This window comes from Triturus cristatus, chromosome 5_2, assembly GCF_964204655.1.
Source record: "Triturus cristatus chromosome 5_2, aTriCri1.1, whole genome shotgun sequence".
Classification (NCBI taxonomy): domain Eukaryota; kingdom Metazoa; phylum Chordata; class Amphibia; order Caudata; family Salamandridae; genus Triturus; species Triturus cristatus.
The window spans coordinates 899,132,942-899,160,231 of record NC_140588.1 but is presented as its reverse complement, the minus strand read 5'-3'; the positions used below and the strand labels follow the sequence as shown (position 1 = coordinate 899,160,231).

General features: G+C 47.5%; 1 protein-coding gene across 1 annotated transcript in view; it reads left to right on the top strand.

The window, feature by feature from the left end:
- Positions 1 to 27,290, top strand: part of FAM199X (family with sequence similarity 199, X-linked) — a 100,189-nt gene that overhangs the window by 22,827 nt on the left and 50,072 nt on the right. Inside the window, exons 2-3 of the mRNA XM_085608038.1 lie at positions 16,664 to 16,883; positions 21,027 to 21,176. Coding sequence (XP_085464164.1) covers positions 16,664 to 16,883; positions 21,027 to 21,176 — 370 coding nt within the window. The remainder of the gene's footprint in view (positions 1 to 16,663; positions 16,884 to 21,026; positions 21,177 to 27,290) is intronic.

Genomic DNA, 27,290 nt, shown 5'->3' with positions numbered 1-27,290 from the left:
TCGCAGCTGCAGCTCTCAGAATTACTGTAAAGCATGGTCATCACTTTCTGTATCTACTCCATCACTGCCACAATGGCGAAAAACAATCTGAGGATGGAGGGGATGCCCATGCGCACTGTAGTCCAGGGGAGGAGTCACCTATCCAAGGATACTTCGAAGACTCTTCCAGGACAACAACGTGCAAACATCCGGACCCAACACTAGGCGGCGATCTATGCACAGATATGAATGTCAGCAGCCCTACATGCCAAGAACAGATGCATACTGGTAAGTAGCATATTCAATCGGCTTCATTCTGGTTATAATAATCTGGATCTCCGGCTGCAATTTAAAGGTTCACCAGATTACAGTATTTGATCCCTCCCTAGGTTCTTGGGTGATTCTGCGTGGTGTCTTTTCCTACCCCTAAGTCATGACATTTGAAAGGGTTCTCTTAACAAATCCTTCTGTCCTCCAGCACTTGGAGAACAAAGCTACTATGATTCTTGGGAATAATTTGCAGTCTACCTTTGTGCACGGAGACTGTTCTTTAAGTCGGCCCCACGTAGCCATTAGTTTTCATGGGTTGCCCTTGTTTGCATGGGCTTTTATTCGAGGCCATGGCATTTCCTGTATGCTTGTGTTCCCTTTGTTCTCATTGTGTTTTAGTGAAGGGGAATTATGTAGTCCCTTAGTTTTACTGCATAGTCAAGGTGTGGCTTGTAAATAAGACCCAGGTGATGAGACCCAATGTCTTTACTTTGATGTATTTACATTGTGGGTAAAGATAACATTTTATTTGCAGATTTACATGCAAGTGTGTGCAGCCTGGGTCAAAGACTACATTGATCGCATGGGGATGCATTTTTAGGCCTCTGCTAGCCAAGGCTGCGCTTGCGCAGTCTCGCTTGGCGAGATTTAATGTTTTCTAGTATGGGGCTTGAACCCACCCCTCTTCTCCATTGGCTGGCTTCCTAAACGGAGGCCAGCCATTGGAGGAGAGGGGCGTCTGTCCATTTAAACCCCGTCTTTTTCGGATTCGGGGGCGTGTTTTTTTACTTTCTTTCTCTCCTCCTGGAATGTAAACATTCCAGCCAATGGGAAGAGGAGAGAAAGGAAAAACACGCCCCGAATCCGAACATGACGCTGCGTTTCTCCGAGGCATTTCTGCTTGACCTTGGAGAAAGACGGTGGTGTTCATGGCGTATCCGGCTCTCCATCCCCTGAGGGTGTTGCCAAAAGTTAAAAGTAGTGGCCCATTGAGAGGGGTGACACAGGTGGATATGCCGGTACAGTGACCCGCTTTCTCCGTGGGCACCTTTGGCTCATGTCCTCAGCGCTGATGTGCATTGAAGGAGAGGGAGGGCATCCATGCGCTCCGCTCTGGTCCCTAAGCAGTCCGTGCAGTTTGGGTGACAAACGTGGGGCGCAGCAAGCAGAAAGGGAGAAATGAGGGGGAAAGGGAACACCTCATTCCCCCGAATCGCATGTTTTTTTTGCGTCGTTACGGCGCTGTGTCCCACCTGCCTCAGGATGTCTCGCCGCCGACCTTCGGTCCGCGAAATCTCATCGGATGGAGTCGGGATAAGTCTGAGGCTGCCGCAGAATCCCCATGCCGGCTGATGAAGGGAACAGGCAGCCTCGACCGGGAGTCCGATGGGCGGGACAGCCAGGGTCCTGTGCCCGGCTGCTGCTCTGGTCTCCTCCCCCTGTCCTCTCCGGCTGGCGCTGTTCGCTCTCCTCCCCCTGGCGCTAGCTCCCTCTTCTCGGTCTCCTGTCCGGGTGGGGGCCGTGCACAGTTGGGCAGCAAACTTCGGCGGGTGGAGGATCTTCGGTCGGGGGCGCTGGCGGTTCCGGCCAGGGAGACGGAGTCAGTGGCGGAGGTGGCTGCTGCTCCGGACCCGGACACAGCAAGAGGCAGCGGTGGCAGCAAGGGGTTGGGGCTGGAGGAGCCAGCCCCCAGCAGCACGAAGAGGAGGGGGGCGCGGCTACAACAGCGAGGATGAGTACGAGACTCCGGCGGCCCGAGTGGAGGCCATGGACCTGGCCACCGTGGAGCAAGTGAGGCTCGGGGGTTATTGTAGGTGGACGTGTCATTGTGATGTGTCCTTACATGTACTGGTCTGCGTGGTCCTGGATAGCCTTCACAGGGGCTCGTCACCGTGGAGCAGGTGAGGCTCAGGGGTTATTGTAGGTGGACGGGTCATTGTGGTCCCGTTACATGTACTGGTCTGTGTGGTATTGGATAGCCTTCACAACTGATCGATCTGTGACCTTGGAGCAGGTGAGGCTCGGGGATTATATAGTTGGACGTGTCAGCTTGCCCCCTTACATGTAATGGTCTGTTTGGTATTGGATAGCCTACACGGGGAGTCCGTCACCGTGGAGCAGTTGAGGCTCGGGAGTTATTGTAGGTGGACGTGTCATTGTGGTCCCGTTTACATGTACTGGCCTGTGTGCTATTGGGTAGCCTCCACAAGGGATCTGTCACATTGTAGCAGGTGAGGCTCGGAGGTATTATAGGTGGATGTGTCATAGTTTGCCCCCTTACATGAACTGGTCTGTGTGGTCCTGGATAGCCTTCACAGGGGATCCGTCACCGTGGAGCTGATGAGGCTCGTTGGTGGGTTGGGGGGGGGGGGTCGCTGGGGGGCAGGGGTATCATAGGTGGATATGTCATGTCTCCTTACACGTACTGGTCTGTGTGGTACTGGATACCCTTCACAAGTGATCCGTTACCGTGGAGCAGGTGAGGGTTAGGAGTTAATATAGGTGGACCGTGACTTTTCATTGTTTGTCCCCTTATGTGTACTGGCCTGTGTTGTACTGGATGGCCTTCACAAGGGAACCTGTCACAGTGGAGCAGGTGAGGTTCGGGGGTCTCTGGTGTTGGTAGACATTTTAATGTGTACCTTCCCAAAACTCCCTACATAAAACACATTATCGAATGCCACAGATCACATCCCTGTGCCCTTTTTTTATGTCTCGGCAGTTTCTATATAGTGCTAACTTGACCCGAAGGTTTCCGACTTAACAGTATCCGAGCGCTTTACACGAGCACCAGTTACTGTTTGTGACAATATCCTTGCTTAATTTTTAGTGATAAATGCAAAGATCTAGAAACGGTGCCACTTCTGCTTTGGCTCCCAAGATCAATGTGTATGTGTCTCGATCTGTGTGTGGCTGTGTGTGTATGTGGCTCTGTGTATGTATGTGTGGCTCTGTGCATGTATGTGTGGCTCTCTGTGTGTGTGTGTGTGTGTGTGTGTGTGTGTGTGTGTGGCTGTGTGTGTATGTGTGGCTCTGTGTGGGTGGCTTTTTTTTTGTAGGTGGCTCTATGCGTGGGTGGCTCTGTCTGTGTGTGGGTAACTGTGTGTGTGGGTGGCTCTATGTGAAAAGCTCTGTGTAGGTGGCTGTGTGTGTGTCGGTGGCTCTGTGTTTGGGTGGCTCTGTGTGTGGGTGCAAATGCAATAGGTCTCGCATTTGAGAGAGATTAAGCTATTGACATTGTAAATAACAATGCCGTTTCTTTAAATGTTTTAAAAACAAAAATGTCATGAGCAATGGCAATAGCTCTAACTTTAACAATGCTGAGACCATTGCATTGTAAATGCTTGTTTCACTTTGAGCGCAGTAGTTGTATCCAATGCCATAAATTCAACATGATGTTAGGACAGAGGCTTTTAAGAACACCAGTTAAAGTGCAAATGTTACCTTCTGTCTCGATTTTATAATACTACTTTGAGAGTTTTTCTTCCTCTTAACTTACTTGGGGCAATGTGGCCCAAGATATTCTGTGGTAAGATCTTTTTAGGACAGCTTTTAGCAACACGAACTGCTGAATAACATGGGCTTCTCTGACACACAAAGCAGACACTTTGAGTTTACCAGTGCTTGTTTGAAATAAACTGTTCAAGAATTTCCATCTATCCAGCCGTCCATCCTTTCAATCAACCTTCTCTTCATCCATCCTTTCACTCATCCATCCTTTGTCATCATCCTTGTACTCTATCTAGCCATTTTTCTTTTCACTCTTTCATCACGCATTCTTTCACTCTGCCATCCATTCATCCTTTTGCTCTTCCTTCCACCCAATCACTCAACCGTCCATCCTTTTTCATTCATCCATTAATCCATCCATCCTCCCTCCCTTTCTCTCACCAACCAGTTTCTCATCCATCCGTTCCAATTATCCTTTCACTCATCCATCCTTTCCCTCATCCATCCGTCCATCCACCCATCCTTTCAATCCATTTGTCCATCCTCCCTTTCACTCACCCACTAAGGGTAGAATGTTCTAAATTAAACAAGCATTGGCATAGCCAGTTGGTCTCGCCTTTGGGATCTTAGAAGTGTTTAGCCATGCAACAGTTGATGTTGTTGCACCAAGGATATTGTACTGCATAACTAAATACTTATAAGGTTCCAAAGGCGAGACCTATTGGCTATGCCAATGCTTGTTTGGATTGAAAGAGCTCTAAAGTTTGCAAATCAGAAACCTGCTCAAATATGAAAAGGAGACCTCAGAGAAACTTGAAATGTGAGATAACAAACAGGGTAAGCGAAGGGATTTTAATTGACATACCAGTATTAATGTCTCTTGGGTGACATTTAATAAATAATAAGTTGGAACCAGCCAGTGTAATTTGAGTTGTGAGCAAATATTTCAAACTTTTGACAACCAACAGACCTTTCTCTAAGCTGCTGAATCCAGATCAGGAATGCAGTGGTCAACAGATGGTCTTTTGTGTTCTTCCATAATCCAACTTATTTTTTTTCTTCTACCATTTGAGGGCTGTTTTTATGGTTCAAATCTTTTTTTTTAATTCACATTCTCAGAAGCTATCAAGCAGTATACAATTTTATACATCTGGTCTGCCAAGCTCGAGACTTTCATGTGATAAACTGTAGGTAAACAAATACAACTCCCGAACCCCGCCCCCTCCCCCCCTCCCCCCACACACATAATGGATGTTGTGACCGGTGAGACACTGTTTTCAATCACCTACTTGAGCCTGTACCTGAGCACAGGTTTCAGAAAGTTATGAAAGCTGCAGAATGTGGAGAGATCTGGGGCATGTGAGCTCCCGAAGTCTTGAGACAAATGAGAAAGGTATGGGCGCTTTAGATCGCCGTAGAATGCCTCGCAGTTCGTGGTGGTGTTTCTTTCCATTCCAAGGATGTACCATAAGCAGTGAATCCAGCCTGGGTGGGTGGGTGTGTTATTTGTTCCAGAGTGTGAAAGGATGTTTTGTATGGCTGCTCCCTACGCAAGCCCAATTTGGTGCCCTCGCAATGATTTCAAGGGGTAAGTGAGAGGATTAGGGAGGCCTAGCAGTATATAAGAGGGAAATGGGAAGCTGGGTGTATCTGGGAAGCTGGGTGTATCTGGGAAGCTGGGTGTCCAGATGACGATCGATATTGTCAAACTTGTGTGCAATAGGGCTGAATCTGCGTGCATTCCCACAAGAGATGTCAGAGAACCCGCTGTCCCGCAACATCTCTAGCAGTCTTTTGGTTTGTATGGATCTATCCTATGTAATCTCTCGGGGTAAGTTACCAGTATGTCACTACTTAAGTGAATGTTTCGGTGAGGGCAGTATGACGAGCCGTGTGGCGGGCTCTTCAATAAATCTGTCCCCACTCAGTTTCAGACAATTAGCACCCGACCTCTCCCTCCCACCATGTTTGATTGGGTTTGTTCGTGTGCCTCGTGGGTTGGAGCAAAAAGATGTACAGTTCAGAAATTCTTTTTATCCGAGGTTTTCGTGATCAGCCATTTTTTGTAGGCCATGAGACGTTTCTGTGTTGCGGCCTTATTATCAGGGTGCAAAAGCCAGTGACTGAGCTGCAAGTAATGAAAGCGTCCTGTCTCCGGGAGGTTGAAATCTGAGTTTAGCTGGGGCAAGAGAATCACCCCTTCTTTGTCTGTCATGTGCCCCATGGAGCGGCAATTGGTCTGCCACCAAGCCGTAAATGCACAGAGATTGCTCCCGGGGGCAAAATCCAGGTTGTTGAGTAAGGGGGACAGTGGGAAGGGGAAGGATTACAGACCGTAGCGTGTACTACACCGGTCCCAGGCGTCCATAGTCACCTTAGTGATGGGTAAGAGATGTAGATTCCGGGGGCGGTGCGGTTTCTTAAGGAAAGGGACCTTCCACAGGGAGGTTCTAGCCACTGCCCTGTCTTAAAGTAGCCCGTTGCGCTCCGTTTTGGCCCTGTTCCATTCAACCAGGTGACGTAATTGGGTAGCATGGAAATTCACTTGGAGATTAGGTATGCCCAGGCCCCCGTCGCGTGGGGGGAGGTAGCTGACCTCCCTACAGATCCGTGGCTTCTTCCCGGCCCAACGTAGTGAGGTATTTACGCTTGTAGCTTATAAAGCCTCCCAGTTGAGGGCGGTAATGGAATACGATGAATTTTGGGAAGGATGGTCATTTTCAGTGCTGCGATTCTTCCCAGCCATGATGTCTGAAGAAGACCCCAGCGAGCTAGTTCTGATTTCATGTTTATGTAGAGATCGATAGCATCTACAGTTTTCTGGAGGGAGGGCTCTAGTTGGATGCCCAGATAGGCGATCGGGGAACTTAGCCCACTGTATAGGTAAGTGAGCCGCAAGTTTGGATTCCGTCTCAGGAGATTGGGAGAGACTCCAAGCCTGGGACTCCGTGACATTGATTAGAAAAAATAAGGAAACGCTGGGCACAATGTATATAACATGTAAACCACATGTCGACTCCAGACTCAACAATATTTCGGTAACAGTACAATTACATACATTAAAAGAAAAAAAACAAGCGAATTATACATTTCTTTAATATATTTATCTGTTTTTTCCGTGACGTTGACCCAGAAGCGAGAGGCGAGGCCAAAGTTTACAATTCAGTGAAGAAAGCGGGTAGGGCCATTGCAGGTCTATTTAGGGTCGCCAACCCATCGTCTGCATAGAGGCTGATTTTGTGATCTCCGCCTCCAAATGTTTTGTCAGTAATTGTGGGGTCATTGCAGACCCTCTGGGCAAGGGGCTCCATGTAAGGAGCAAACCGCAGGGGCGAAAGGGGGCACCCCTGCCGCATGCCCTGTTGAGGGTGAAGGGTGTGAACGTTCCATCTTACTGAAGCTGAGGGGAGGTGGATGGCAGTTAAGTTTCCATTTACAGAATCTTTCTGCCACCCCGAAGCGCGTCGCAACTAGTTTTAACAAGCATTTTCAATGCAATAGGTCTCGCATTTGCAAGCGTTTAAGCTTTTAAAGTGCTTTTAAAAGCAACACATATGTAAAAGGCATTCTTATTTCTAATGCCAATAGCTCTATCTCTCGCAACTGCGAGACCACTTTAATGGTGGCTGCGCCCCTTTCTTTAGACTCTGCTCGCCGTATTAAGGTTACAGTGAGCAGCGTCTAAAGGAAGGCGCATGGCCAACGTTAAAGTGAAAGTGCGTAGGGGGCACTTTCACCCAAAGCAGAAACAAAATTAATTAATTAAGAAAGCTTCTGTAGCACGGGCGCTAAAGTGAAAGCGGCCCGCGCTGTTAATTAAATAAATAAGCATGCTGCTAAAGTGAAAGCGGCCAGCACTGTTAATTAAATAAGCTCCACCGCTAAAGTGAAAGCTGACCGCGCCATTAATTAAATAAGCTCGGCCGCTATAGTTAAAGCAGACTGCGCTGTAATTTAAATAAACACATTACTAATAATATGAAAGCGTGTGGCATGCTGCAATGTCGTGGGTGGAATAGGGGAAGATTATTAAAGAAAATAGTGCTCACCGACTACATAACGCAGAACGTGTAACAACACGGTCCAGTCGTTATAAATGCAGACAAGGCGGAACCAAGGAGAGACTACTAAGCCTATAAATAAATGAAAAGCAACAATTTCGCAAGGACAGTAACAGGAGCCAATTGAAAAGATGGGCAGTGAATGGGTGGAAGTTCTATGCCACACCTCAATACAGCATACCTCGCAGAGCAGTGCATGCGCTGCCCAGGCTTGACCTGAAAAGCATAATTGTAAGAAGGAACTTTGCCCTGGGACGTGGAGTTCAGGGTGGCTTGGAGCGATCAAAACCTTATTCCTGACTCAAATACTAATTTCTAAATAGGCACTTTGAAATAAGCTGGTCAAGCAACGGTGGAGGAGCGTCGCCCTACTGCTTGGCGCAGAGTCAGCAAACGAAAAAGAAAAGAATGCTCTAGCATCATTTTTTGTTTGTTTGCTGGCTCTGGGCCAGCTTGTGTGTGGAGAGGTGGGGCATGGGAGGGCGAGGAGGAGTGCTTGACCACTCCCTAAATTCGCATATGTGTTTGGCCGGCCATCTCAGGCCGACCAAAACACACATGCGTACTTGGGTTTCTCCAGCCGGCTGCATTCATCAGCCAGGCTAGAAAAAACCCACAGACTCTATGACCTAAGCGGAGGGTCTTTCTTGCTCGCTCAGGCCAATCCCCACGCTGCTATGCAGCACGGGCATTGGATAGGAGTCTGTCTCAGGGGCTGCTGGGACCAGGAAGAGGCCAGCAGGCCGGCGCTGTCAAAGTTTTTTTTCTTTTTTCTTATTAACAGGTAACCGTCCCCCCTGCCCCCCCCGCGCTCGCTCTCCCACCACCCTTTGTTAGTGGCGGCTGCCACTGTGGTCAAGTGACACATACTTTTACCAGAAAACGTTTTAAACTACTAAATATCCCACCTAAAATAAATGCATTAAGTTAAAATAAAGGCTTAGCTGCCAGCAGTGGAACCAGATGACCAAATCCCTTACCCATTTGTGAATGAATTGTGTAAACCTGCCCAAATCCTTTCATCCCACTTCACCACAGGTGGCTCAAAACTGTGTGTTTAACTCCAATCTAAACCCACAGCTAGCAGCTTCTGGGTCAGTAGGTCACGTGTCATATTTGACTGCCTCTGGCTTGGCTTTTCAGCCAACAGCACTTGGCATCCTGGGGATTGTAGTTTCAAGTTTAACATTGGCAGGCTGCCTCAAACATCGTTGCATGCACATTGCTGTTGCCTAGCAATCCATAACATGAGTCGGCTCGGGAACCATGATAGTGTTAGTCAGAGCCCAACACTTTAAACATTTCATTAACATAAAACTGATTTGACTGTTATTGTGTACTGTGAGTTCCTCGGTCATATTTCGTTTCAGAAGAGAATAATGACATCTTTACTAAGAACGTCCCAGACAGTAAAACTTTATGGGCAGGTTCGTGAAGGAAAGAACCGGCATTTAAGATGTGTCCTATTGACACAGGCTGCCCCACCCAAGTGACCAGCCCGCCGCAGACATCAGCAGACTGCAGCAGACACCCCTGGCTTGGCACCGTCCCTGCACACAATTGCTTCTGAGTGTTAACATCTGCTCGCGTTCCCAACCAGGTTTAAAACATGAATGGGAAAAAAAACCTCTTAGAAGTGTCCCCAGAGGGGAAAGAACCAAAGCTTCAAGCTGAACAATTCTAACAATACTGGTCCAGCAATGCATGCAGTGTACAAACGCTTTAAAATTTAATATTACAAGATGTTTTTATATTGCGCGTCATGTTGCTTCTAACCGCTGCAAAAAACAGATGTTGCTATAATCCCGGTTGTGATACTCCATTTACCCGACGCAGAAGGAATGAAAGCTGTGTTTGGTTTGTGAAGATTCGAACTAAAACTGACCCCCAGATCGCCTCATTTGTCAGCAAGGAGCGCAGATGCACTTTGAAGGTCTTTGCTTAGTTTTCACACAGTCTATCACGCGAGTCTGCCATTACTTGAAAGCAGGCAAAAGGAGCGTTCCTGAGTCGTGAACACCTAATGTGAGAATGAGCCTAGAGAGCGGAGTCCCCTGCTGTAGGGGCAGCCTGAGAAGATTCCCAGGTGACTCCATGTCACCAAGAATGCAGTGCTCTAGTCCTGGATTTTACTTTAACACACCTGTGCATTCTGGGGGCGGTAGTTCTAGTTCACTTCTGTTGCTCTAACGTGAAAACAATGATTTCTATTTTAAACAAGAATCAGCAATCTCAGTCTAAGTTTAATGAAGGACCCGGACTCAGAGGTACAGCGCTTTCCACAAGTAAGCAGCCATATTGTGTCTGGGTCCTTGTAAAACCGCTGGAGACTGGTCACACGAGTCCCACAGAGTCGCTTCTAATTGGCCGAGATGTATAGCCAATCAATGTATTCTCGAATCTGATTGGTCTTCCTGATTTTACCTCGAACTGGCAAACTGCGGTGGAGGTGTAGTTTAAACTAGCTCGTAATATAGTGTGCAGGCGCTGCTCTGCCCGCACACCTGCTCCCTATCCACCCTCTCGGCAATGAATAACGCGCCATTGCTCATATTCACCTGGAAGGGCTGCTTCCTGTCCCCGGACACGAGCTTCAGCCCCCGGGAGTTCAGCTGAACGAAGTGGAGTCCGAGGTCCTTGGCGAGGTGTGCGCGCGCGTTAGGCAGCCGGGGATGCGGTGAGGGGGATCGGCAGCGGCGAGGTGTGTGCGCGCGTGTGTGTGTCTGTGCGCGTCTCAGAAGCGCGTCCATAGACCCCCGATTGCTGCGCGTGCCCCGGTCTGTCTCCCTTGGCAGGCAACTAGGCAACAATAGTACTCGTTGGCGGCAGCGCTTCGCGCTGCAACGCCAGCGAGACCTAAAAAGGGCCAGTGGACACTATTGAACGTCTTCTCGGGGTCAACTGTCAGGAGCATGAACTAGTCTTCTGTATGCGAGGCTTTCTCGATGATGTGCAAGACCATTTTGATGATGTTGCTTGTTTGGCTTTGAGGAATAAAGCCATTTTGGTCTGAGTCTGATAGCTGGCATGTGAGGGCCTAACCTAACCACTAGAATGCCAGTGAATAGTTTGAGATCCACTTTCAAGAGTGAAAATGGGTGGTAGGAGCTGAACCGCTGCCGGTCTTTATAGGGTTTGGGAGGGACTGTCAAGAGGGCAGTCAGCATCGAAGCAGGGGTAGCGCCCTGGGTCGAGAGGAAGTTCAATAATCGAGTCGGAATCGGAACCAATAAGGGGCAAAGTGTTTTATAGTAAAGGAGTGAGAACCCATCGGGGCTCTGGGATTTCAACTCTTTCAGTTGTGAAATAGCTGTGGTGACCTCCTCTACTCTAATGTCTTGTTCCAGAGCCCCAGACTGCTCGGGGACGAGCAGTGTGATTTGAGCTTCTTCGAGATAGGAGGAGCCAAGCATGGGGTCTAGCTGTTGATCGTAATAGAGGTCAGCATAACAGTCTCGGAAGGACTGAGCAATCCGTGCGTCCTCCGTGATATTGGTCTCATTTGAAGTGAGCGGACCCCTGTGTTTTGCTGTCTAATGCTCAGTTTTTTGGGCCAGCAAACTGCCAGCATTTCCCCCCCCCCCCCATGTAGTAATTGTGACAGTCGAAATGCCGCGTATTATGCTTTATTTAGATCAATGTTCGCTAGCTGTGTGAGTGTGCTTGTCAGTTCACGCCAGATTCTTGGCTCCCTGGTGTGAGTCTCTTGTCTTTGCGGATTTTGTTATCCGTGGCTGGGATAGCGATGAATTTCCCGCAGATGACTGCTTTTAAGGCCTCCCAGAGTGTTGCCATGGATATCTCGGGGGAGTCATTCAGCTCCAAATAAGTGGAGATGGCCTGCCCAATCTGCTTCACTACTTCGGGACGCGAGAGAAGGGTGTCCCATTACCACCATGAATGTGTGAGACAACTAATGGGTGGAGAATTGATCGACAGTGAGACTGCGGAGTGGTCTGATATAGCTGCCGGGAGTATCTCCACATCAGAAGCGAGGCCGAGGATATCCTTTGTACCCAGGAAGAGGTGCAGCCTTGCATATGTTTTGTGCGTGTGTGAGAGGTAGGAATATTCCAGAGATTGTGGGTGGAATTCGCTCCAGATATCGTGAAGACCCATTTCCGTGAGCGCCCAGTGTCCCTCCTTAGAGGGTGTTCCTGTCTGCCCATTTCTAGATGTGAACCTGTCGGACATTGTCTAGTACTAAATTGAAATCCCGCCCATGTGAATGGATAGTCTGTGAGTGCAGCTTGTATGAGTGTTTCGTGTCCCTCCGTTTGGGGATAGATGGATGCAACTACTAGGGACCAACGTCTGAGGGCAACGTGGAATGCGAGGAGGCGGCCTTTCACCTTAGCTGCTATAGTTCCTCGGAAGGTGTTTGAGAATAAGAGTGCTGCTCCCGCTGTTTTAGTGCATGTGGGAAGGAGCAGGATCTAAGCCTATGGTAGTCCTGCTGGGGGAGGTGAGCCTTTTGGAGCAAGCGCACGTCTGCCCCAGTGCTCTCCAAGTAGGACAAGACTGCCCTGTGTTTGATCGGGCTGTTGAGGCCCTTATTAGCGTGATGGCCGAAAGCGGGGGGAGTCATTCAGGGTCGTTGAAGGCGAAGCAATCTGTCATATTGGGCAAATTGCCTTCGAAGCTCTCTAAGTTAACCCTGGGTCACATCACGTGTGTGTGTGTGTATGTGAAGAACTGTGTAAATGTTGAGCGTGAGTGCATCCCCGACACAAACAAGCCCACCCCTAACTGTGTTACCCCAACAAAAGCAGAAAAGCATTAAGACGAAAAGTGACAACTTGCAGTCTACTGTCCAAGAATACAGTGTGGGGTAGTGTTGTGGCCAATCCTCCCAGACCCACTGCCTGCCCGCCAACACTGCCGAATACATGTGCATTCACCCTTGTACGTTAAGAGATGTCTGGTAGCACAAGGGATGGAGTTGATGGTGGCCTGCTGGCCCTTTGCGATAGTGTCTGGATCCCTTCTAGTGATCAGGCTCCCTGGTCTGCAGGTGTGTCAGTTTGGGCGCACGGCTGCCTGGCGTGTTGGAGAGGATCGGGAGCCGGTGTCGGGTCGATGCCTCGTAGCTTGCACGTGTCTTCGAGGCAGCAGAGTTTGTGTAACCTTCCTTCCAGCCGAAAGATCAATCGAAAGGGATGGCCCCAGGCATAGGTAGGCTTTCCTGTTTGCAGTTTTTATTTTTGGTAAATTCTGGTGGGGTGTTTTCAGTGTTTTAAAGTGATTTCAATACCTTAAAAAAACAGTAATTATCAGCGGTTACACATTTTTTGCGCCATTAAAAACCAAAGACAGTGTTTTTCCGTGTTTATGGAACGTTTTGCTTTAATTATTGCTTACTTTCTGCACTGATAGCGCATGGTATATAGACAGTGTAATATAGTGTATATGAGGGACAAATAGATTTTTGAAAATTATTGTAGTACTTCTTCAGGGAGTCTTTGGTCATGTGTGCTCGCTCTTTCCTTCCCATGTAAACTTCTGTGAAAAGACCTTCGCAACATTGGCACTTAAGATGGGCAACGTCAAAACAGCCAGTACACAATTTGTTCACTCTGGCCACTGACATAATTTTCCATGCCAATACTGATTCACTTGAAGATTGCGATTCTCAGGGCAAGTTCTGCAACGTTTGCGCTGATCTGGGCGCTTATGCCCTCGGATTTATTGAAGCGGTCAAAAATGAAGCGGCACTTTTGAAACTACGGAGCAAATTTCCCTGTATGGAAGGGATCTAGAACAGAGTACCACAGTGAGGTTTCATTGACTTCAAATGCATCATTGCAAGCCATTTCTCATACATTGTAAAATAAAAGTTCCTGAATTGCTCTTCACCATTGCTTTGCTTACCAAGTGGCAAGCACTCTAACATGGAACACGTTGCAGTGCCAAAGTCACTAAAGGTGTCGCCCAGCCTACTCTCAAGGAGATGTTTCACATCTACACCAATTATGCTGAACATTTGGCAGACAAGGGTGTTTTCAGACTCTAGTTTTTTTTTTTATTATGTGCACTACAGCAGTTATGTTTTCCTGTAAAAATCTAAGAATGCAGTTGAGTTTACTTTTTTCACAACACTATCAATATGTGATCAAAGATCCTCACATTTCTCATCACTCAGCAAAAATTCTGTAAACGGTTACCACATGGATAATCTAGCATTCATAGCCCATTGGACTGAGAACCATCAGCTAAGGGACACAGTTGGGATGACTCTTTCTTCTATCAATACTGACTCACTAGAAACTGGGGGGTGATGTATTAAGGGTTTTTACCCATTCTCTGTGGGTAAATGTGATGACACATATTAGGAAAGATTCTTATGAAACCAGCTATTTTGCCTATCAGTGAAGGAATCAAACACAGCCAAAATATCAAATATGATTTTGATATTTCCTGATTCCCAACAGTTTATAAAATAATTAAACAAGACCTAAAACATGCTTCTAAACCCTGCATCTTTAGACCAAAGACCACAAAACTGAAAAAAACTAAAGGAAGAAGAAACCATATTTTAGTCGCATCCCTAAACAACAAAACTCAAGTAGAATAATGTTAGCCCAGGCTTTCTTACTGCTAGCTTGTATAACAAAGTTATATTGTATTGGCCCCTTCAGGAAGAAAAAAAACTCTTTCACTCTCTTTTTCCTTTCTTTGAATAGCATTTAGTTTGTGGTTGTGGTTGTGATTTTATGTCTTCACTGGCGAGGGCTATTTCTCTTTCAGTGGGGTTTTATCAGTTATAGGTTTAAACCTAAAACAGGACAGCCTAGGCATAGGGTGCTCCCATATTCCAGAGATGGGAGGTCGCCAGTCTGTAAGGTAAATTCTGCCAAGTCCTGGTAGACAGTAAGCGGCTGTTTGCGGAAAGCGGTGGGTTGCTTCTCCCGTGTCTTCCGTAGAATGTCCTTCTTCAACTGGAAGTCCTGCAAGCAGACCAGAATGTCCGCCGCCAGGCCCGAACTTGCGTGTAGGGGACCAACTCTGTGTACCCGTTCGATTTTCACTTTGAGAGTTGGAGAGTCGTCCAGCACAAAGCGGAAGAGATCCAAGACATTCCCCTTAGATCAGTGCCATCTCTTTTGAATGGTACGCCTCTGATCCGGATGTTCTGCCGGGACCTGCTCTCCATGTCTTCTGCATGGGCGTGAAGGTCCAGCTGCTGGTCCTTCAGCCACAGGATTTCCTGCTGTAGAGCCTACACATCTTCTGAGTGTCCGTTGCCTTGACCCTCCAGTGCCGCCACCCGGTCCCCTAGAGTGTGCACATCCCTCCTGATCTCTCGGATATCTATGGAGAGGTCTCGTTTGACCTCCTGCAGGTCATCCCTGAGGGCAGTGAATAGGGACTCAGGAATGACTGGGTGACCGGTTCCTCCGAGCCCCCTTCTTCCTGTGTGGGTAGTACGGACGGCGCCAAGCGGACAGTCCCCCCTCCCCCCCCCCCCCCCACACTTGGCCCCCTGGGGGTCTAGAGTATTTCCTTCAGGGTGCACTCCTTTTTAGATCTGGCAGCTTCCATCTGGGTGCGGGGGGGGGCGACGCATGGAGTACGGTGTGTTCAGATTTGCTCCAGGGAGAATGCCGTGGTGGGGCTTCCACGTGTCCCCACCCCCCCCCCCCCCTCGTGCCTTTGCGGTCCCCATTCGGGGCTCTTGATGCGTCGATGCAGCTAGAGCGTAGGCGCCCCTCCCCTCCCCTGTAGCTGAACTGCACCTCCGCTTCAGGAACTGTAGACTGGTGCCCCGTGGGCCCTCTGCTTGCAGCAGCTTAGTCCAGTGCCTCCCGCTGTGGCCCCTCAGGAGAGGGTGGCTATCGGGTTCCTGCGGCGCTGCGCTAGCTCAACATGCCTCCTTGAATCCTTCGGGTCCCAGAACTCCTGCACTCCTGTGTGCTCTGGCTGTGTGGCCTCTGCGCTCAGGTCCACCAGATCCCAGCTTCCCCGAGACCCTAGAATGTGGCTGTTCTGCCCCTCTGGGGGCTCCTCTGCAGGCAGCCTGGTGTGTGGTCGCCAGTCCCCTTGGTAGCTGACTAATGAGGGCGCGTTCTCTGACAGGGCCGCCACTCCCGGCTGCCTGCTCATGCACGTCTCGCCGGGGGCCTCTCGTGGACCCAGAACTCCCTTTAAGTGACTTTTAAGCTGTGCTCTGGGACCGCTGGCTCCTCCCTGGGTCCACGCAGCGGACTAGGCTGCTACTGCTCGCTGGCTGTGCCGACGACTGACTCTCGGGCTTCGAGCGGCTGCGGTGCGTCGCTGAGTTCCCTGCTCGGCCTCCGGCACTCAGCACACCCAGCTGGAGCTATACTGAGTGAATTCAGCAGGGATTACGGCGTTAGCGGGTGGCGGAGCTGAGGAGACGAAAGAAAGACCTCTCACTGACCCGCCATCTTGGCCACGCCCCCCCTGAGGGCTGTTTTTAAACCAAGAACTTGGCAACAGAAGAAGTGTTTTTCATATCCCATATTTTATTCTTTATAGACGTTGATTTGTTTGACAAAGTTCTATTTGTTTCTTTCATCAGAAGTGGTGCACATGCTTACAGAGGATGTATAACCCCGCCCAGCCCATTGGTACGTTCAATTTCTGAGAATACCCTTGGACTCATAATTTTTGAAGCACTTATTCTGTGGCATAGTATTCAGCAACAAGCGGTTTCAACTGGACTGTACTGCAAGTATTTATTTTATGGGAAAAAAATTCCTTAGTAGAAAAGGGTCAAGGCATCAATTGTTTAATTAAATAACTAAGTTAGTGTGTGTGATTTTTTTTTTTTTTTCTCTTTTTTTTTTGGGTTGTGTTTTACATATGTTTTTTGGTGCATCATTGACTTGACAAAATTGTTGGTATTTGTTGTTAATTACATGTTCTTGTTTACATTCCAGATGGAACCTGACGTCTTGTGGGACCAGCGTTGCCAGTTCAGAGTGCAGTGAAGAATTATTTTCATCTGTTTCAGTTGGGGACCAGGATGACTGCTACTCTCTGCTAGATGATCAAGAGTTCACGTCTTTTGATCTCTTCCCAGAGGGCAGTGTCTGCAGCGATGTTTCTTCATCCATTAGCACCTACTGGGATTGGTCGGACAGTGAATTTGAGTGGCAGGTGTGCTTTGCTCTTCTTTTGTTATGTGCAACCCTGGCTTAGGGCTTTGCAGAATGTGTAACTACTACCCCTATTCTTGAAATCAATAAAAAAAAATCTGTGAGGAGTATCATAGGATCAAAGGTCATCAAACGTATTTAATCGGGCACAAAAGTTTTTGTGCTCATTTTTATCAGTAGCAGCAGCGTAGAGGCACATATTAGCAGCTACTCACTAGGGTTTAATGCTTTAGATACCACGAGAAGTGCACATATTGGAGCAAAAATATTTTGGGTCAAGTAGTTTTAGCACCAGATTTAGCTCCATATTTTGACAGATGTAATTTTCTCTACTAGCTTTATATATAATGAGAGAAATATGTTTTAAATATTACTGGGAGAGATGAATGGCAATTTGGCTCTTCTGATCTATCCCTTTAAAACCTTTACAAAGTGCTGAACTTCGTGTGTTGGCTTAACCCATTAGATGGTGTGCCCTTTTTAGGTCTCGCCTAGCTATTGCGTTTACGCAATCGCTATGCAAGACTCTAGTAGAGGGGCATTTCAAAGTGCTCCCAAAAGTGGATTGCATGACGAGCACGTGCACAATCACGTGCATCGTGTCGCCATGCAATCCGTTTGGGGAAGCACTTCAGCCCACTGGCGCCCTCGGCATCATACTTCAAAGGGTCCGCTCCCCTGCCTGGAATGCGCTCCCTGCCCCCGCCAAGCACACGCGCCACGCTCCACCGCGTCTCGCCGTGACAACTTTGCTATCACTTTTGTGCGGCGGGCGCTCGCTCACGTCCGGACCACTTTAGAAGCCGGGCTTGTCTTGTTTTCTTCGTAATACGCATTTGTTCTCTACCTGGCTCCCCTCCTTTTCCTAGGCCTCTGTCTCTCTTACGACCCCATTCCCTTTCACTTATGTCTGTATTTACTGCTCTCTCTCTCTCTTCGCTTATGCCTGTATTTACTGCTCTCTTCGCTTATGTCTGAATTTACTGCTCTTTGTCACTCCTGCTCTCCCCATTCTATCCTGCTCTCTCTCACGAGCCTTCCATCATTTCCAATCTCTAACCTGTGGTCCCCGTCTACCTCGCGCCCTATCCCCTCTTTGTGCCCGCTCCCTTTCTCGTGTCGCCACCTCTTCCATCATAGTACCTCGCTGTGCCTGTCTAACCTGCAGTCCCCGTCTACCTCGCGCCCTGTCCCCTCTTTGTGCCCGCTCCGTCGCCACCTCTTCCATCATTGTACCTCGCTGTCCCTGTCTTTCTCGTGCCCCCACCCTTCCAGATCTGTGTCGCTGTGTCTCCTTCCCTGTCAGGCCTCTTCTTTCCTCCCGGTGTCTGACATTTGAGGGTCGCTAATGAGCGCCTCCGCAGTCCGGCTCTCACTGATCCCTCGGAGACTGCCGGGGGTATGGGATCCTTTCCCTGCAAATAATTAATTTAGCTACGTGTTGCGTAAGAGCCTAAAAGGCTTTCTGCTGCTACCGTGCTGCTCGGCGGCCATTAATATTATATCTGGGCCGGTGCTGTTGCTGTAGTGCAGTTTCATTAAAAATTTGATCTGTAGCTTTAAACATGCAGCTCTCCATGCAGAATTATGCCAAGTAATTCTTGGTCTGCAAACTCGTAATTGCATACAGAGATTCCCGTCGGTACCGGAAATTCAGAACGCCTGGAACGGCTGCATATAGTTCCTCAATACTTTGTCCATTTCTACTAGTTGTGTTTCATCAGCTTTTAAGAGTAGCGTTCGGGCCACTCCTCCCCCCTCAACCCTCAACCCCCCCCCCCTCCCCTCTTATCTAGTCTCCTTCTAGGCCACTTTTTCTATTTTGCTTGGACATTTTATCCTCGTCCTTTGGCTGCCTCTTTCTCTTCTTAATAATTATACTATAATATTATACTTGGATTTGTATAGCGCCGCTAATAACCCGTGAGGGTCTGTAGGCGCTGTCTGTAGGCAAGGGGATGTGACTTGCTCAGAATCGCAGGATGTTGAGCACACGACGAGACTTAAACCTGGATCTCTCAGCGCCCAAGTCGGCTGCACTGGCCATTAAGCCACACCCTCCCCCTTCTGAACGTAGCATTTGGACCACTTCTTTGTCATTGACTCTACTCTGGAACACGTCCAGGGCCGGACTGGTAATTTAAAACGGCCCTGTCAAAAAGTATAAACTTAGACCCCATGTGCACCAAGTGAGTAACCCCCAGCACATTGCTCAGTAGGATTTTATGTAGGATAATTTTGGAAAAGTGAAACCAAAAGGTGCATGTCAACTGCTCAATTTTTTAAATTATATTTGTCACTTTTACTGACTGCTCCGAAAGGGATTCAAATAAAGATTCCAGTACATTAGTGTTTACCACAGTACCGCGAAGCGCTATTTCTACACAGCTTATAATCGTGCATGCCATGTGCCTGTGAGAAAAAGGACCTATTTGTTGGTACAGTTATGAGAGGTTTTCTTTTAATGCTTCCATTCAAAAGTCTTTGAAGCTTATCTAACAAGCATTGAATATGCAACAGGTCTCGCATTTACGCGAGGAAGCAATTGGCATTGTAAATGACAATGCCTTTTACTTTGTTTTAAAAACCAAAACATAAATAAAAGGCAATGCCAATAGCTCAAACTCCCGTAAATGCGAGACCTATTGCATTGCAAATGCTTGTTTGAAGTTTGCGGCACACCACGCTTGAGCCTTCATAACATTCTTCCAGAAATGGTGTCCAGGCTAAATTTGTATCATTTTCCCCACATATTGGGGATTTTAAATGTGCCAATGTGCCCATTGTTTGTGGATTCCCCTGGAAGGAACCTAGAAAATAGCGAAAATTTAGCTATATTTTGTTCATTTTACTTATTAAAAAAGCCCTCTGCGAGGGAGCTTTTTTCCCCATGCACAAAATAGTCAAAAAGTAGCTCTTTTTAGAAAGTATATATAATTTGGTTTCCTTCTACGGAGGTGCGTTATTGGAAAGGGCATCGCCTCTTTCTTGCACTGCCTGTCCCTTCCTCCTTGTCTGGAAAGTAGGGCAATGCCGCCTTGATGTGACTGCTGAGGTTCAGTCTGTATTGCAGTGCGTCCAGGGACATTGGCAGATTTAAAGGTAAGGGAGTTTTCTGGTGATGGCACCAGAGTTTTTCTAAAGTATCAGTACTGCAAGTTTTAGGTTTATGAATTTAGCACTAAGAATGGAATGCTTAATATAGACTTCAAAATCCTTCAACCATTTAAAAGTGGTGGTTAGCGTGCGACTCGTAATACATTTGCACTGCCTTTTGTAATAAAGTGAAGTTATTTGTTGGAGAGGTGGGGACGTTCTCATGAAGTGCCCTCCCCATTTTCTTTTGCAGTCAGTTGTCTCCAACTGATATGGGAGATTTCAAAACACATGAATTCAAAGTTCTACTGGTGCTCTCCTTTTAGGTTTAGATTTTACACATTTCAATGTTTCTAGTTTTTTAATTTTGCAGAAAATCTTTTTAAAAGTATTGTCCTCTTTCCCAAAACAGATTATTTTTTTTTCATCTTTGACAGTTAAATAGGAATTTTGGTTGGTGGTGGTTGCTCTAATTTAGCAGGTTCCACATCTAAATGTATAACACAAAGTGCCCACCTTTATATTTTGTCAAATAATTCCAGTTTGCTAATAATGAACATAAACTGATTGTTGCTGTAGCACAGATTCACATTGCTGCCTGATAAAACTTTTTATGTAACTTGTATACTAAAATCCTAGTTGAGAGACCATTTTATTGGTTTCCAGTTCTGAGTCCAAACTTAACCTCTTCAGTGCCCATGACGAGATAGTCTCGTCATGGGCACAGCGCAACCGTGCTCCATGACGAGACTATCTCGTCATTAACCCCGCCCGCTAATGTAACGCCCGGCACAGGGCGGGGAAAGGGCGGGGCACTGAAGGGGTTAATTCTTAGTGTTGATTTAAATTATCAAAAGAAAAACAGGATGCTGACTACCAGAAGGTAGTTCAGTTTGAAATGTAAGGCCAATCTCCGTGATGGAACTGAAAGCAGATGTTGGCTGGTACAAATTGACAGCAACCTATATACTGGTATGAATATGCATGTATTGACATATGTGATAATTTGTTCCTATACAAATACATTTCTTTTTTACCACCCTACAAGTTGCCTGGCAGTGATATCGCAAGCGGAAGTGATGTTTTATCTGATGTTATACCAAGTATCCCCAGCTCTCCATGCCTCGCCTCAAAAAAGAAGAATAAGCACAGAAATCTTGATGAGCTACCGTGGAGTGCAATGTCAAACGACGAGCAGGTAAAAAAAGTTTCTAATATTTACTTGAACTTTGTGTTGCCCACAAGAAGCTAATAAGGACCAAATAACTTCTCTGTAGAGAAGAGTTGGATCCCCACTGATATTGTCATTGAATGGAAAAAAGGGTTTTAAACAGAGTTTATAGGATAACTAATCTGCAGATTTTAAAGTAGCTTGTGAAAACGGAGACTAAAAACAAAGTGCCAAAGACACTCCAGTGAAGTGCAAATATATCTAGTGCACAATAACGACTTGTAGCACAAATGTGATCACATACCAGAGTCAAGGATTATGCTAGTTGAAAACTTGCTCACAACCATCTGTGCCACATCCAGCATCAGCTTAAAGTAAAACCTCTTAAAGGTGAACTCTGTAGACCAATCAGCCTCCTGCATTATGTCCTGCAAGCGAGCTCTTAGGCAGAAAGCCTTTGAGGCCACCGTCCCCTTCGCTGATTGTGCTCCAAACCTTTTGGTATCAATACCAGCTTCCTGCATAACACACCGCACACAGCGGGCTATAGTAGATGAAGATACCACTTTGTACCCTTTCTATAAGGCAATGAGGAGTTGCCTTTCGCCCGGAGGACGAACCTCCTCTGTCATGTCCTTAATGCATTGTAATAAACACAGTTTGGGTACATCTCTGAAAGCCAGGTAGGAAATGAAACGGGTACCAGACTTAGTCCATCTACTAACTGTAAATGCCACCCCATCTGGGGAAGATACTGCCTGAAAGATCAAGTACTCTCGTCCAAAACCGATCTGCATGAGACCAGACAAAGAAGCATTGCCAACCTGATTGAAAGTTCTTTCAATGATAAAAATCTATTTAGTTGCCGGGACACAAAAAGGTTGAGAACCTGATTTACGCCCCACAACTCTGAGTAACGAGGTTCTGGGGGAAGGGAGAGCCTTATCCTTCCAAGTAAGCAGAAGACAAAAGGCTGTTCTCCCTCCGGATTGCTGTCAACGAGAGTATGCCCCACTGAAATGGTAGATCTGAAGGTGTTAATGGGCTGGTAGTCTAGCCCTTCCTCTGCTAGGCTGGACAAAACAAATCAGGATTTTGACAACTCCTGCGCCCACGGGATCCACACCCCACTGCAGAGCCCAACGTACCCATCTCGTCCAGGCTGTCTGGTAACGCTTGGTCGTGCTGTCCGCCCAGTCCTTGGAGAGGAGGAACTCAGAATGTTGCGAAAGCCCTGGTAGTGTCCAGCGTGGCCTGTAATCAGCCAGGCCATCTGCTGCAGGGAACCGCCCCTCACCTACCTGTGTGACATGAGATCTAGATTCTGCAGAATGTGAGGAGAGGGGGAATCTGATTGGAGAATCCCAGGAACGTTCCAGAAGAACAGGAAATCACACTTGAAACCTCCACAAGGATGTTACCATGACCACCTCCGCCCTCTAGCTGTGCACCTGGGTTGACGCTCAGGTGATCATTCAAAAGGGGCAAAATGCATATCCCTTCTCTGGAGCCCAATCTTACAGAAATGCGTCTGTTGGCCACCGCTTGTGGACCGAGACTCCAGCTGAAGAACTGGGGTAGCTGGTGGTCGAGCCGAGAAGTCGTTGAGAACGGGCCTCGTATGTCTGAGAGCTGCAGGAACAACTACGGGTCTAGCGACAAGACTCGCGGCGTGAAAGTGGCATGGCTGCCAATCTGCCACCTGATTTGACTGACCTTGGAGGTACTCCGTCGTCACGGAGATGTGATTCTCCAAGCAGAAGTTTCAGAAATTCAATGCCAGATCCACCAGAGCTTTGAATCTGGTACCCTCCAGGTGATTGATATAACATACCGATGATGATTTGTCCACCCTCAGACAGACACAGGATTGAATCCTGTCCTTTGTCCAACAGTGCACTGCGAAAGCACCTGCCAGTAGCTCCAAACAGTAGATATGAAAGATCTGTTCTTGTGGTGACCAACTTCCTCCTGTAGAGAATTCACCAAACCGAGCGCCCCAACCGGACGGGCTTGCGTCGGACACTTATCACCAATTCAGGAGTGTATCCGAAGATCCCCCTTCGTGCCAGGCCTCCTTGTGGGATAGCCACCAATGGATCTCTTGCTCTTCTGATAGTGGCACAAACTGAGAATAAGGAAAGCCTTTGCGCAGGTGGTGCGCCTTTAAACGCCGGTGTTCTCTGTATTGAAATGGGTATGGGAAGATTGTTTGGATGGATAAAGATAGTAGACGCACTTGGCGAGCAATCAGCCTGGGAGAGGAATGAGGCTCAGCCAACTAATGGCACAGTTCTAGCCAATACTTTGCCATCTTCCGGGACAGAAGGCTCAGGTGGCAGTGGTAGTCCATCGTAAAACCTAGGTAGGTGGTTTGCTGACCTGGAGACTAGCGATTTATTTTCGTTTACCATGAAGCCTAACCCCTGCAAGCGGTTTACTGTCGTACAGAGCTGTTTGATAAGCTTTAGGGGACATTGGGCCAGGAGCATGATGTTGTCTAGATTGTAGATGAGTCTTATCCCCTGGGCCAGAGGGACTGTATCGCTGGTTTGAACACCTTCATGAAACGCCACAGGATGGATGACAGACTGAATAAAAGGTTGGTAAACTCTTAACATCTGGTCACGCCAGACAAATTGGCGAAACCAATGGTGTGGCCTTTAGGGTATAGATGTGTCATCCAGTCCTTTGGCAGTAGCTCATCTCAGAGGAGGTGAATGCCTTCCATCCTGAAGTGGCGGTAATCCAGCCCCTCGTTGAATTCTCTGACATTGATCACCAATCTCGGCTCGCCATCTGCCCTGTCCTCTAAAAAGATGTTGCTGATGCAACTGTTGGAATGCTTTACAGAACGGCACATTGCACCTTTTTGTGTAAGGTCCTCTACTTCCTTGTCTAAAAGACCAAGGGCCTGCTGGGGGAAGCAAATGGGGTGAGGTCTGGAGTCCTGGAAGGGAACCCCGTAGAACTCTTAACTGGAACCCCTGTACGGTTTGCAGCACCCATGTGTCTGATGTGATCGAAGACCAAGCTGGGAGAAACCGTGCCAGACTGCCCCCTACCCTGATTTGGGTCGAAGGAAATACACTTACTATTTCCAGCTTGAGCCTTAAATCTGCCTCGTTCACTGAACCGTTGACCTCTTGTGTGTTAGAAGTCCTTGAAGCGTCCGTTATTCTAACACTACACGCCCGGAGCCTCGTCCCTTGGGAGGGAGTGTGGAAGAAAAGTGGCCCTTACAATGCCCGCACGTCCCGTTTCCCCTCCCCTCCTCCCTCCTGAAAAACCTTCGGGGTAAAAACACGTCTGTTTGTCTGGGCCTTATCAAGTGACATGAAGGTTGCCACAAATGGTTCTCCCAACAGACCCCTTTGGGCCACTGGTCCTGCCTCCGCGGAGACTAGGTCACCTAGTTTGGGATCAATCTTAATAAACCAGGAACAGCGACGCTTCGTGGACAGCGCACAACTTGCATTCCCATAAAAACAATTGTGTGCTGGGCCCATCCAGAGAGGACATTGGGAGGAATGAGGCAACCTGAGGCATTTGCCTCCTCTGCCATATCAAGGATCTTTGTCATGGGGCCAAAGGCGTTGCAGTTTGTCTTGGCATGATCGCTCAGAACAGTCGGTACCCTTTTTAGGTCTCGCTGAGCCCAGCGCATGTGCTGGCTCGGAGAGACATTTTGTATGTGGGATTTTTAAAGTGCTGCCTGTGGCCTAAAGCTTGAGTGCACGTGAGCCGACAATCACTGCTGCGTGCGCACCACTCGCGTGCTTGCCACAGAGCGCGTCCCGTCCTGTCGATCACTTTCTCTTTGATCGCGATTGCTATTACTTTCGCTTTCACGGCTGTTCAGCGCATTGCTCTCGTATAGTGCATCCTTTCAGCTGAGTCTCCTCCAGGTGTTTATAACGGCCACATTGAAGAGCTCTGGTGTTCAGGCTCAAGGCAGTGCAGGTTTCTTCCAGTGCCTGTCTGTGGGTTAAAGGGTGTTCAGAGTACATGGCCATCCAATCTTTGGCCTCTCTGCCCAGCACACACAGGCAACCACTGAGGAACCAACAGCCCAAGCTGGTTTTTGGCGTAAATCAATTGTTGCGATAAGATTCTGAAAGCTCAGAGGGGAAAAAAAAAACACTGAGCATGCCAGAAATGTACGTTTCGTTTTTAAGCTACATACCTTCAGCCATTAGCTAGCACACTGTATGCTGGGTTTTTGAACGCCTTAGTGCTGTCTTAGTAGCAAAGAAACTCGTTTCAGGGTGCAGTTTGCTGTTGGATTAAAACAGAGGATTCCTTTTATTTTTCTCCTCTAAATTGTCATCTCTGTTCGCTAAGCGCTATATTCGATTACCCAATTCAATTAATAAGGAAATAACTTGTCTGGTAACCTCAAACGGGACCAGTTGGCCGCTACACACAGATACTTAATTTGCACAACGTTCAACAAAGCGCTGCTGCAAGTATGCACGTGGTCACATAATTTGATACATAAATAATTTTGTTAGTTAGCGTTCCAAGTTGTTTCCTGTGAAATTCTGAGTTTTTCTAGCATTCTTGTTTCACATCGTGACGTATAGAGACCCCCTTTGCTGCCCTTTCTCGGCCTTTTCCAATATTTTTCAGAGTGTGAGTGGAGATTTGCCTCTTTCGGTTTTCTTAGGTAGTCAGTGTTTCTCAGAAAAATGTGAGAGTAAATTAATTCCTGTACGTCTTTGTAAGAGAGGATGTGATGGAGAGAGAGTTTTATTCAATATATGCCAGAAACTGAGATGTCATGAATGATGTCAGTCATGACGGCATTTAATTTGTCATTAGTGATGTCAAATGTGTGGTTATGAACGGTGCATGGCAGTGGTGCACGTTGTAGTTAGCTCATTAAACTGTTATTTTGGAATTTGAGTATTTTGTTTTTATTAAACATTATTTTTCTTCATTGCAACACCGGTCTATATTGTCACAATAACCTTTTGTTATTTCAGTGAATTTCTTGGATTTGTTTTCATCATATTCAAACTTTAGTATACGTCCAACTTACTCAAGGTCCCGCTGTGGTCGCCCAGTCTCCTGCTGTGCATGGCCTTTTCCATGCACGGAATGGGGGGTTGGCCGCAGGGTCTGCCCAGGCCTTTTGAGCTCTCCCTCCTACCACTGCTGTCAACCTCTTCACTGCGCACAGCATATCACCATGCGCGGCTGACTGCTGGGCGCAAAGCCTACCCTCTGTCCAAGTCCTGCGACCAACCCCTGCAGGTATCAAACCCCCTCTGTGCACATGCTTCAGCAGTGTGCAGTGGTAGGCCATCACTGCACCTAACCGACTGCAGGTAGCCAACCTCCACTGCACACGGGCTGAGCCATGCACAATGATGGTTGGCGACATGGTCTGGTCCATGACCAGACACTTGAATTTTATTGAATGGTTTTTGTGTACCATGGTAAATCGGTACCAGGCAGTTGTACCTTGGTACTGGAGCCCGGATTTTTTTTTTTTTTTGACCCAGATGTCTCCTGAAGCAGGGTATGCACAACCTGCTCCCTTACAGACTATTACATGTTTTTTTTAATGTCCTGTAATGGCGGATGCAACATTCTTTGCGGCCACCCAATAAAATGTGGTACAAGGAGAGCACTGGCATGATGTTGGCTTTTCTATTGTAAATACTCAGCCCTGTAGTTTTAAAACATTTTTAGGTTGATGATTAGCTATTTAACAGGGCTGGGATTTTAATTATCTGCTACATTAGGATCTGGCAACCAGAACAATCATTGCTTAGTAAATGTGTGCCAGTTCATTAAACTGCTGCATGTAAGTAGTTCATTGAAGTGGGACTTTAGAGCAGTTGGGCCTTATGAAGCTTGTTCCATCTAGTGCTTCCACACTAGTAGAATCCTGAAATGTGGAGGCACCAGTGTAATCAGGTCACTGCACCTTATTCAGGATGCAGTCCCTAGTTCCTTGTGCATTTCTCTTTTAAGCGATTGCCCTACTGGAGCATTATTCTCCAGGGAGGAAAATGTTTAGACCACTTTGAGATGGTTTAAAAAAACTTACAATGCCTGTGTGGTAAAGGTACTGGCAGTTGGCTCAGAGATGTACCCAGATTTAAAGGGAAATATGGTGTCAGAAGCACA